This window comes from Canis lupus, chromosome 4, assembly GCF_003254725.2.
Source record: "Canis lupus dingo isolate Sandy chromosome 4, ASM325472v2, whole genome shotgun sequence".
Taxonomy (NCBI): domain Eukaryota; kingdom Metazoa; phylum Chordata; class Mammalia; order Carnivora; family Canidae; genus Canis; species Canis lupus.
The window spans coordinates 22,462,913-22,475,440 of NC_064246.1; the positions used below are offsets into that span (position 1 = coordinate 22,462,913).

Here is a 12,528-nt window from a genome sequence, read left to right on the forward strand (position 1 = left end):
CCGGTGATATGAGAGCAGAGAATTAAGCTCGGCAGTTCCCCTGTCGCCCAGGATCCATGCGCCCTGCTTGGGGGCCCAGTAAGGCCCAGGGGGCAGGAAGCACGGCCTCCTGCACGCACTGCAGTGGCAGGGCACGGTCGCAAGATGGCCTGCCAACCCCGTGCCTGGAGGCCTCAGCACCCACCCCGCTGTGTGAATATGCAGGTTCTTCCAGTTGCTTATCCGCCTACAGGTCAGCAGGCTTTAGCATAAGACCGGGAGCTGGTGTGACCACCCCCTTTGATGATGTCCCTGACCGGGCTCTGGAGGTGTTGAGTCTTGGCTCTGCCACTTAGCAGCTGTGTGACTCTGAACAAGACACTCTCTGTATCCCTGGGTCCTCAGATGCAAAATGAGGCCAACTAGTGTCCCTATCTCATGGTGTTGTACATGGGACTCCAGTAGGGGGTCTCTGCAGGAGAGAGGTGGGGGGCAGCCAGAGAAGAACTCCGTGAAGACCCCCCTTCTTGGCCAGGCATCAGGACAGCTCACTGGCCACCTACTCTGTGCTAGAATTGCTCCAAGTTAAGTTCTGGATCTCCTAAAAACATCCACCCAGCCCTGGGAGGCCAAGCACAGCACGAGGGACTCCCACCGCCCCCCCACCCCAATCAGGGACAGCATCTGGGGAGGTCTTCAGCCCTTTGGGGTTTTTTGTGATTTCACTGTGGACAGTGGCTGTTTTGTCAGCTGTACTTAGTGCGTAGGATAGGAGCATCTCGGGGGAATCTGGCTGTTTGTCCCGATCTGTACATGGAACATCCAGCCTGCTGAGCAAGCGCAGATTCAAGGCAAGTCTCCCTTCCCCCCAACAACCACACAGGCCCTCCAAATCCTCCAAGACAGTGTCCCAAAGCCCCCCACAGCTCCCTCCTGCCCATGCCTTCCCCTCCTTTCGGGTAAGGCCCACGTGTCCTGGGCTGGGTGCTACAAAGTGTGCGGACTCGGTTGGCTTAGGGAGGCAGGGCTGGAGCCAGGATGGTTCAAGGCCCAGAAGGGGGAAGATACCAAATTAAAACCTTGCAAAGGTGGATATGTTGGGACGCCTGGGTGGCTCAGTGGCGTGATCCTGGGGTCCTGGGATCGAGTCCTGCATCAGGCTCCCTGTGGGGAGCCTGCTTCTCCTTCTGCCTGTGTCTCTGCCTCTCTCTGTGTGTCTCTCATGAATAAATAAATAAAAATCTAAAAAAAAAAAGGTGGACCTGTTTTCTTAGGCTGGACGAATCAGTCAGATATTGAAGCCAAGGGGCCCCACCCATTGCTCTGCCCACGATCAGCGATCATCACAGTCACCCCTCTACCCCGGTGGGCCCTGTTCCCCTCTCCTGCAAACCCTTAAGGAATGCTGTTCCATGGAATGGAATGCTGTTGCCTGCAGGGTGATGTCCACACTCCCGGTCCAGCTCTCAGGGCCACTCCTGTCCCTGCCCTTTCTCAGAGCCTTGCATCCCTCCCTCCACCGACAGGTCAGCACTCTTCCCTCTGCCTTTGCTTCAGCCTTCTGCTCCTTCTGGAAGGTCCTCTCTGCTGTCCTCCACGAGTCACAGGCATACCGAAGATTCTGCTCCAATGTCACCTCTCCTGAGAAACCCTTTGTAGAGGCCACTCACAGGCTTGAGCAATGGTAACATGTGTGGGGTAGAAGGGCCCCCAGTGATCCCTGCAAACAGGTGACCCACCTGGAAATAGCCACAGGCCCTAGTTGACCAATGGGCTGCTTAAAACAGGGCACAGTTACCAAAAAAAGCAAAATTCCATACGTTTGCCAAACCTCCTCACTGTCCCCCTTATGCAGCCCCCCAGCTTCCCGCCTTCTAGCAGACAGTCTCTCCTTAGCTCTCCTGCCCACTGCTCCCTTGCAGTATAGTCAATAAACTTCTATCTCCTTTGTTCTGCCTCAGATGAGTTCTTTTACCACCTGGCCTCCACCAGATCGGGACACCCCCCACCCTTTCCCCTCCAGCCTAGTTCTTACCCTACCCACCTCCAGGCCCTTAGGAGGGGCATGTGGTGGAGCAAAAGCAGGTAACACCTTTCGAGTCAGACGTCGGGGGGCAGATACAGGCTCCACCATCCTGTGACCTTGGGCCAGCTACTTACTTTTACCAGCCTTGGACTTGCGCCTTGTGAATAGGGCTAACAAGGATGGGAGGCCACAGTGAGGGTGGCCAGGTGCCCAGTTTGCTGACCTCCATCACCTGCCCACCAATGCCCCCACCACACTGTGCACACCCCTGCAAGAGTTTCCAATGTCCTCCGTATTTTCTGCCTCACCCAGGAGGGTATAATCTCCTCCAAAACAAGACCCCAGCCCTTCCTACCTTTGGGCCTCTGCACAATTTTCACTCTCAACGTTTCTGACACCAAATGTATGAGCTTCCCGCTGCCGCACCTCCCCCCCACCTCCAACAACAACTAGTTCTTCCAGGCTCCTACAGGTCAGGTCACTTCTGACACTCACTACCTGCAGCTGGCATCCCAGAAGACTGTCCCCACTCAGGGGCACCTAGGTGGCTCAGTGGTTGAGCATCTGCCTTTGGCTCAGGGCATGATCCCAGGGTCCTGGGATCTAGTCCTGCATCGGGCTCCCTGGAGGGAGCCTGCTTCACCCTCTGCCTGTGTCTCTGCCTCTCTCTGTGTCTCTCATGAAGAAATAAATAAAATCTTAAAAAAAAAAAAAAGATTGTCCCCACTTCAGACACCAGTCACAAGTATGGGGTGTCTAGGGTATCCCGTTTGTCCAACTTGACTATGAGGTGGGGGGTTGTAGGAACCTGTAGGAACAATACCCATCTCCAGTTTTAATAATTTGCTAGAATGGCTTACAGAACTCAGGGAAACACTTAACTTGGTATCAGTTTATTATAAAGGATACAGATGAACAGGGTCCAAGGTCCCAAGGAAAGGGGCTTCATTCCCCGTGGAGTTGAGGTGCACCACCCTCACAGCAAGTGGATGTGTTCAACAACTCCGAAGCTCTCTGAACCCTATCATTTACAGGTTTCTACAGAGGCACATAGGCATGATTAATTAACTCGGTGGTCGTTGTGATTAAGTCAGTCTCCAGGCCCTCTTGTCCCCAGCGGGGTGGTGTGGTGCTGAAACTCCCAACCTGTAATCCTGTGGCTGCTTCCTCTGGCACAATCCGCCCCCATCCAGAAGCTACGCAGGGGCCTAGCAAGAGTCTCCTGAATTGTATAATCCCTGGAGTGGTGGAGAGGGGCTTGTTTTATCACCCCTACTACCCAGAAAATCCCAAGAGTTTTAAAAGCTCTCATGTCAGGAATTGGACACAGAGCAGTATTAAATAACAAAATTCAACCAAGTGAATTTGAGGATCTAATTGACTTTATTAAATGATTCACGGACCAGACAGCACCCCATCTAGCCATTAGAGAGGTACACTCCAAGGCACTGTACAAAATGGAAAGTTGTAGATGGAGGATGGAGGCAAGAAAGTTTTTAGCAAAAAAAAAAAAAAAAAAGGAGGGGGAGAGGATTGTTCAGAGGAGGTTGTTTGTTAGGGGAAAAGCAAGATATCTTATCATATGGATTGTCTTATCTTTTATCAGGGGTGGGATGGGATGGAGAGGACCCCAGGAGACAAATTCATTGGTGCTGCTGGAAAGAATTATTTCCTGACTGACCAGGTAAGGCCACATTTCTGGGGGAAGTTGAAACTGCATTTAGTGTGGGTAGTACGCTGGGGTTTGGGAATTCAGTCTGAATGACTATTTGGGGCCTGTGCTTTTCTTTCTTTAACACTTACATAGAGATTTTTCAATTATTTTGGAGAGAGAGAGTGTGTGGGAAGGGGGGGCGGGAAGCAGAGGGAGAGGAGGGGCCAAGAATCTCAAGTAGACTCTCCGCTGAGTGCAGAGGCTGGTGCCCGGTTGGGCCCCAGGACCCTGAGATCACACCTGACTCTAACCCAAGAGTCCCCCCCTTCACCATCTGAGCCAGCCAGGTGCTTCCCAGGTATGTATTTCTCATAGCAGGACATCACAGGTCCTCACTGCAGGGCCAGGCACACGGTAGGTCTGTCCAAGGAAGGAAGCCCCCGCCCCAAGAGCACCACGGTGAGGGCTGCGCAGGCCGGCCTGGGCACCCCAGCTCCCCCGGTTCCCTAAGCCCAGCGCCTCCCGCTGTGAAAGGGGCATCTGCACTGGGTGTCATACTATATGTTGGCAAATCAAACTCCAATAAAAAAAATACCAAAAAAAAAAAAAAGAAAGAAAAGAAAAAGAAGAAGAAGAAAAGAAAGAAAAGGGCATGCTGCACCCCTGCCCCTGAGGCGGGGAGGGGCAGAGGGAGACGGTGGGTGTAAGGGGCGTGGCAGAGAGAGCCAGAGGGTCGGATAAGGGTGGCCCCTTGGCCTGCCATTCAGAGGACTGTCTGGGGGCGGGCGGGGGGCCTGGCGGGATGTCCTGAGGACCCGGGGCGCCCCGGGCCCAGCGCCCCCTCTGCCCCAGCCAGTGAGCCTCCGGAAGGCGGTGACAAGGAAAGGGCTCCCGACGCTGGCCCGGCCCAGGGCAGCCCCGAAACTGCGCGCAGGGCTGGGTGGCTGAGGGCGGGGGCGGGGCCGGGGGTGGGGGCACGTGCACGCGGGGCGGGGCGGGGGCGGGGCCGAGGGCGGGGCCAGGGCGGGGATGAGGGCGGGGCCGGGGCGGGGCCGGGGCGGGGCCGGGGGCGGGGCGCGTGCGCGCGGGGCTCGGCCCGGGAAGGGCGTGCGAACCGGGAAGCGCGGGCGGCGGCGGCCCTGGGCGGGGCCGGGAGGCGGAGCTCGGCCTGCGGCCCCTCGGAGCCCCGACTCGCGGTGGCCGGGCGGCCGGGGAGGCGGCGGCGGCGGCGGCGACAGTAAGTGCGGGCCTGACCCGGCCGCTCTTCAGGCCCCGGCCGCGCCCCGGGCTCGCGCGCCTCGGCGCCCCCCTCCCCCCCCGCCCCCGGGGCGCCCCCCCACACCCGGCGCCCTCCCCGGGCATCCCAGCCCCTGGACGGCGGTGCCTCTGGCCCAGTCCCTCCCCGTCGTCCCCCCTCTTCCTCCCCCCGCCCCAGTCTTCCCCCTTCTGGGTCGCTCTGCCCTTTCTGCCCCTGATTCTCTCCCCGCCTCCTGCCCCTCCTCATGGATTTCCTGGCGCGGGACCTGACCGCGGGGTCGCGGGGGGCCTGGGTACCGTGAGTCAGCCCAAAGTACCCAGAAGCTGGTGACTCTTAGTTCGGACTGCGGCAGTCTGAGGCTGGGGGTGCCCACAACCCCAGAGCCCATTCTGTCCGGGTGGTACCCTGTGTCCCCAGCAGCGCTTTCCCACAGGTTAGCATCACCAGCTCCCCTACCCCCATTTCACAGATGAGGAAATGGAGGCACAGTGCGGAGATGGACTAAGCCAGAGTCAGAAACCTCCTGGAACCAGCCCCCAGCTCCAGATGGGGGTCTGCACCAGCCCTGGTACCCCACACTTCTGCTTCTTTCCGCAGGCGCTGCCCCTTCCCCCCAGTCACCCAGGAAGGGAGCAGAGCCGAGCCTGGCCAAGTCCTGCAGGTGACGGAGGAGTATGCAGTGGGCCACAGCCAGCCGGTGCCGACACCAGGCCTCTTCCTTAGCTTGCTTTCTTTCTTTCTTTTTAATCCAAAAGCCAGCAGCCAGCTTTTATAAAGAGTAATAAGACTTTGCTCACTCCAATGCCCTGGCCTGTGACCCGGGTCAGAGAAAATTTCTGGCTCCTTCTTCAGAAGCTCAGTCAAGGCTGAATGGTCCTGGACAAATAGATACTTGGAGATGAGAGTGGGCCAGAGTGACCGCGCCGTGGGCCCCTGCACCCACCCCAGTAGCTGGAGCATCTGGAAAGAACCACTGGTCCTTTGTCTCTTGTCCTACATGGGTCATAATTTTTACATTTTTAAACACTAATTGAGAAATTGTGTGTGTGTGTGTGTGTGTGTGTGTGCGCGCGCGCACCTGCACAGGCATGTTGCCTGTATGCCCACACTGGTTAGTTTGTTAGTGCTGGGCTTCCCCTGGAACAGGGCTAGGAAAGAGCTCTTGCTCAGCCAGGGAAGGTGCATCCGGCTTGGATGCTTGGGCGTCTGGCAGCCTCTTGCCTGCCCACTCCAGGGTACATGCTGCCCCCATAGGAGAGACTATCCTGACCACCCAGAGTCTGTTCATTCAGCAAACATTGGTGAGGGTTGCTCTGCATCCTCTTCCCCTCTGCTCATAGCTCATTGTCTGTGACGCCTTCTAGAAGGAGATCTGTACTTGGAGCCAGTGGACATGGGTTCACATTGCCAGCCAGCCTCCTCTCCTGCATGGGCCTCAGACTGCTTGGCTGTGTCACCTCGTCCTTACCATTCGGTAGCTGTGTGACCTTGGCCCAATGACTGAACCTTTCTGAGCCTCACTCTTCACCTGTGAAATGAGTCTTAGAGTACTCCCTATCACGTGATGCGGTTGTCAGGCTCAAGTGTGAGGCGCAGACCTTGGCGTTGCGTGAGCACTGGATTTCATTTTAGCTATTGGGAATTCTTACTGTTTGAATGTGGGGCAAATCAGGTGCCTTCAAGGCTTCATTCTTTGCCTCTGAAAAAAGGAGGCACTAATTCTTGTCCTGCTTAATTCCAAGGAATGTCGCCAGGCTCTCCTGAGATAACAGAGAGGGCTCTGTGCCTGTGTGACAGGGTGTTCCCATCTCCCCAGAGAAAAGGGGTCCGGCTCTGCCTGGCTTGATGCTGTGAGTTAAGGCTCAGCCTCCTATGGGAGCTGAGCCACATTGATTTCTTGATGTATTGGGGGAGAGGGGTGAGGGGCAGGGAAGCAGGAGAGACTCCAGTGTCCCATCCTCAGCTCTGCGGAAGTCCTGCCCATTTATCAAGCCGCTGCCATGTCCTAGGTGATATATAGAGCGCGGAAGCAGGCATGCTACTTTGCAGCCAAATTCAGCAGCCAGCCAGCCAGGTGACGAGCCCAGGATGGCGGGGAAGATGCTGACGTTCGTGCAGCCGCTGCTACCATGGGCCAGGCACTGCCAGCCAGCTGCAGTTACATAATCATTGTAAAAAGGCCTCCCTAGGTTTACAGATGGGGAAATCAAGGCTCAGGAGCATGGTGACTTGCCCAAGGTCATGTAGGCAGTAGTTCCTAGCAACCCAGAAATTTCAGATAGTTTTAGGTGCTGTCACAGATTGGGAGTGGCTGTCTCCTGGTGGGATGTGAGGGACTGAGGTGGGGACCCCGACAGGAGCTGCAGACCCAGGCTTGCGGCCTTCTGCTCTTTGGACCTTTGTTTCCCAGAAATTAAATGAGGGAGTGGACTATTAGATCTCTCAAACTGGCTTCTGAAGGCGGCTCTAGACACCATGGTGTTAGGTGTTTTTGTTGTTTAATTTGAATGCCTTTATTTTTATTTGTGGTTTTATTTCTGAGCGCATAATACCTTCACATAGTTCAGAATTCAAAAGGCACAAAGAGTAGGCAGTGAAGACCCCTCCCTCCCCCTGGAACCCAGCCTCTTGCCCCAGGGGCAACCACTCTTTGAAATATCTTGTGTGTCCTTTCAGAGGGTATTTTCGCCACCCAACCCAGCCCTGTCCTGCTTTTTTGTGCAAATAGTAACATGTTCTGTGCACTTGCCTGCTTCTTACTTTTTCTCATGTAAAGTTGAAAAGAGTTTGGAGAACATTCTTTGCCAATCAAGGATCCTAATTCCTTTTTTTATGACTACACAAAAATTTGAATGCCGTGAGATCAGGTTTACCCTTTTGGATCCACTGCCGTAGGTCCCACTGTGCCACATTGCCTCATACCTGGCCAGCCCACAACTTGTTTGCAACCTGTGTTGCCCTCCACAGGGACAGGGGTGATCCTTTGGTCACTTACAGTTGGTATCTTGTCTTTCTCCCTAATCCTTAAACCTGAAGCTCTCTAACCATGCTTTAATGACCCAGGATGAGGGCACAGTCAGCTTTGTAGGATGGGTGAGTCCCCAGCCGTGCCCAGCCTAAGCTTCTGACCACCTGCCCTGCCTGTGTTCCTCTCTGCTCCAGGAATGGCCATGGCCTCAGAGGATGACTACCGTCACAGTTCAAATTCCACCTACAGACCTGCAAGCAGCTCTCTCCGAGCTGACCAGGAAGCACTGCTCGAGAAGCTGCTGGACCGCCCACCACCCAGCCTGCAGAGACCCAAGGACCGCTTCAATGGTGCCTACATCATCTTCTTCAGCTTGGGCATTGGCGGCCTCTTGCCATGGAACTTCTTTATCACTGCCAAGGAGTACTGGGTATTCAAATTCAGCAACTGCTCCAACCCAGCCGCAGGGGAGGAACCCACAAGTTCAGACATCCTGGTAAGGGCCTGTTTGTCCTGGGAGCCGGGGACCCCGGGAGTGGGAGAGGGTGGTGGGAGCAAGCGGCCTAGACAGGGTGAAGGGCAACTGTACTTGGGTGTACCATTCCGGGAGGCACCATGCTGAGAATATGGATGCAAATCAGTGTGTTGTCTTGGAGCACAGTAGAAAGACCTCAGTCCTGAGATGTGCTTTGTGTGGAGTGTGATGAAGCCTCATGCTTCATGTGGCAGGGAAGATGGAAGTGGGTAAGGCAGGATTGCAGCCTTCAGCCTGCTTACTATTAACTTGGGCAGAAGATGCAAATGGTGATTCTGGGCCCTGTCGTATGGTGAACCCGATAATCCAGAGCTCATGACTCCAGGGATTTGAAAAGGTGGCTCTAATAGCAATAACTTCAGCTGTTACAGAAAATTCCAAAAACCAGTGGTAAAACAAGATGGAAGTTAATTTTTCTCTCATGTTCAAGTCTGGAGGAGCCAGCTTAATGCTGGTACAATGTTCCATGTGGTCAGGAACCTCATTGCTCTGCCATGTGTAGCTTCCATGTTCAAGATCACATCACAGTCCAAGATGGCTGTTGGAGCTCCAACCATCACAGCAAGGGGAGAAGGAGAGGCATAAGAACATTCCTAGAAGTAACACACATGGCATCTGCTTACCTGGCATTGGGCAGAACTCAGTCATGTGACCGCAGGAGCTGCAAAGGAGGCTGCACAATGTAGCCTTTAGATGTGGTCGTGATCCCAGAGAACTGCGTGAACAGCTAAATGGGAGGTTGTACAGTTGGGGAAGACAGGGCAGTAGGGGGGAGGAATGAAGACTGGGGGGCGGGGTGGTGGCTAGAGGTGGACTAGAGGGAGAGGAACTTCCAGGTGGGAGGAAAAGCCTGAGCAGAGGCAGGATGGCAGGACATTCAGGGGTGTGCGGGGCAGTGAAGCACCGGGTTTTTCCTGTATGTGGGGTACATGGAAGAGAGGAATAAGGTATGAGATCATTCCCTGGGCCCTGAAGTCATTGCTCAGGCCTCAAATGCCAACCTGAGGAGTGGCATTGTGTTTGGTCGGCCATGGCACCAAGGCACCAAGCCCCCTCCCGCCACCGGGGCTGCTCACTCCAGGGCGTGACTTTTCCTTCTGGGGAGAAGGGGGCAGCCTTAAGGAAGAACATCCTTCTGCTACTTGTTAAACCGTAAGGCAGGCTTTAGTCGAGACTGTTGCAATAAGGAAGCAAGATGGGGCTCAATTCCAGATACTCCAAGGACATGTGGGGATTTATAGCCACGGAGCAGGGTGAGAGCTCAGTGGATGGAAGAAAGAGAAACCATCAAGGGTAGGGGGGTTTCTTGTCTGAAGGCAGGCCAAGGGCACGCACACTGGGGCTGGGGGATGAGGAACTTGCTCAGAGAGCGAGGGTGGTCGGAGATCACGAGGGTAGCGGTAGGGCTTCTCGATAACTTGACTTAGCAGGATTCTTGCTAGTACTGGGCTGGGCAGGTGGAAGACAGGGTGGAGGCCAAGGTCAGGGCCTGGTGGAGAGGAGGGCTCAAGGGTTTGGTTGATCTTTATCAGGACCCTCAGTGTCCACAGCTGAAGTAGGCTGGTGTCCGCTCATGGATGGGGAAAGTGTGGGCGTCTCTGAAAACATGCCCCTCCCCTCCAGGGGACAAGAAGACAGAACCCTAGCAGACCCAAGCCATACCCCTCAACTGGCCCAGGCAGTGGCTTACCACCCCTTATCTGAAATCCCTGACCTAACCCCAAAGACCCTTCCCCAGTGTTGTAGGGATAAACCTGACACACTGACTGGAGCAGCCCTGTTGTCTGTTTCAGGGACTGTACACAGCTACACACTGAAATCGCACAGGGAGTTGTTTTTGTTTTTGTTTTGTTTTGTTTTTTAATCTGTATCTGAGCCCCACTGCGGAGATTCTGATTGAATGAAGCTAAGGTGAGGAGGGGATGTGGGTATTCTAGGACCTCATGCCCCCTCCCCTGGCCCCAGCCCCTTGATTCTGATGCCCTGCCAAGACCTGTTTGCGTTGGGGATTCGTAGATGCCCCCAGGGCCAGAGCAGTGTGGCATAAAGCCATTTCCACAGCCAAGAGGTGTCATACTTAGGAGGGTGGTCTAGGAGTTTTGAGCCTCCTACTCAAGGTCCGGTCCCTGGACCCGGCGTCACCTGGGAGCTTATTAATGATGCGGGCCCCACCCCAGACCAGCTGAGTCAGGAGCTGCAGGCTACCATGTACCACCGCACCCCCCCCAAGGTGACTGATGAGCCCAGCAGAGTCGGACAGACACGAGCTGGAACATGGCTTCTGGAAGCAGACCACATGGGCTCAAATCCTGCCTTGGCTGGTGCCTAGCTCTCCGGCCTGTGCTGCCCCGTTTTCCTGGTATAGAGCAGGAGGATGCTACTACCACCAGCTTCTTAGGGCTGCTTCAAGGATTAAGTAAATTAATATGCACACAAAGCCCTGAGAACAGGTTCTGGCACCGCCACTGTAAGTGCTGTACAAACATTATTATCATTATTATCACTTGGGGGATGGGGCCCACACTTCCAAGCTGCATGTGGCCCTGGTGTATTTCCAGACGTCTGGCTTAGCTGGGGTGCTTTATGATCCACTTTTATATACCAGTGACTCAAGCATCCCAGCTTCTGCCAGCCTCGGTAAATTACCCAGCCCGCTTGGGCTTCGTCCAGAAGATCCCTGCTGGGCCAGCACCCGGCCAGGGCAGCCCCCAGGGCTGGGCCGAGTGTGCATCTGGCCTGTCCCCTCCCCTGTCCATCTCCTCGGCCTCCGGGAGCAGGCTGCTCAGGCCAGGAGAGGAAGCCCCGGCCGGTGCCCAGGAGTGGGGCATCGCACGGAGGACGTCTGCGGTGAACTGCTCTCGCTGCAAGGCAGGCCCCTTCCCAGCTGCAGGCACTTAGCATTCCAGGCCCTGCTACGATGCTTTATTGCCTCTTTCCAAGTGCTGGCAGGTGCAGATGTAGTACCTGCGGCTGCCCGGAGCTCCTGGCTCTTGGCATCAGAGATGAGAGACCTGTCACCCCTCGATTCATGGGCCGGGTCTGGGAAGCAAGCATGCTGAGGTGTTTCTGCATTTTGCAGGCCATTTTTCTTTGCCTAATTCCTCATGCCTGCCACCCACCTCCCCAGTTCTTTCCCACTCTCTTCTTGATTTCCCTGCAAGAGGTGGCTGGTCTGCTCTGTCCCCTAAGGGCCACTTTGGGGAAAGGAGGGGGAGGAGTCAAGTGCGTTTGTCTCTAGCCACCACCTGCAACTCAATTAGCTGTGTGTCTAGATGCTGGTTTTTTCCTGTACTTTCCTTTTATTATTTCCCAGGGACTGATACTGTTGGCTGGGGGGTTGGGCTGAGCGGAAATGTTGGTACAGACCCCCCCTTCCCCTCCTGTTGATGTGACTTTCAAGGTCACTTCCCATCCCAGGCTTCTCCCCTTCTGCCCAGGACAGCTTTGGGGATGGTTTAGAAGGTGTCCTGTGCTCACCTGCCCCCTTGTCTCTAGTCCCTGGAATAAGAACTGTGAATAAATCCACCACAGGCCTTTGGGCCCAGAGCCCAGAAAACTAGAGTATGAGCAGGGAAGAATTGCTCTAAAAAGGTGGGGCCGTGCCGTAGCGGCCGCCGTCTTCCAAGCCCGACTCTGTGCCTGCTGTGCTGGTGGGGGTGTTAAACTCGCCTCTCATTAACTGTTGGCTTAGACAAAAAGCCAGGCTCAGAGAGGTTCAGTAAGCTGCCTCAAGTCACATAGTGAACGAGGGCTGTAGAGAATGTCACAGAGACTTTAGATGGACAGATGATTGCAAAATTGGTCCATGTAGTGGGAGTGTTATTATCCATGATGAGAGTACCCAGTTCACAGATGGGCATGCCTCCACCACTAAACTCAGCTCTCTGCGGTAGGGCATGCAGCTCTCTTACATACATCCCTGTGCCCTCAGCACAGCTGGCACAGTGCCCAGCACAAAATGGCAACACTAAACATTTGTTGCATTAGTGACTGTATGGCTGGGGAAGAAAGCCCCATCACCCCAGTCCAAAATAGGGAGGGCAAGGTGCAGAAGAAGATCTGGGGGTCGTAGTGGCCACCACCAAAGCAATTCTTTCATGTGGGTTAG

The 12,528-nt window shown here is 55.1% G+C and overlaps 1 protein-coding gene across 3 annotated transcripts in view; it reads left to right on the forward strand.

Annotated features, from left to right (window-relative positions):
* Positions 1 to 4,781: 4,781 nt before the first annotated feature.
* Positions 4,782 to 12,528, forward strand: part of SLC29A3 (solute carrier family 29 member 3) — a 40,607-nt gene continuing 32,860 nt past the window's right edge. The window contains exons 1-2 of one of the 3 annotated variants that reach the window (XM_025434691.3): positions 4,782 to 4,896; positions 8,080 to 8,381. In XM_025434691.3, coding sequence (XP_025290476.1) covers positions 8,082 to 8,381 — 300 coding nt within the window. In that variant the 5' untranslated portion in view covers positions 4,782 to 4,896; positions 8,080 to 8,081. Of the gene's footprint in view, positions 4,897 to 5,108; positions 5,351 to 6,678; positions 6,768 to 8,079; positions 8,382 to 12,528 lie in introns of those variants that run through there. The other 2 variants (XM_025434692.3, XM_035715252.2) reach the window with 2 other exon arrangements.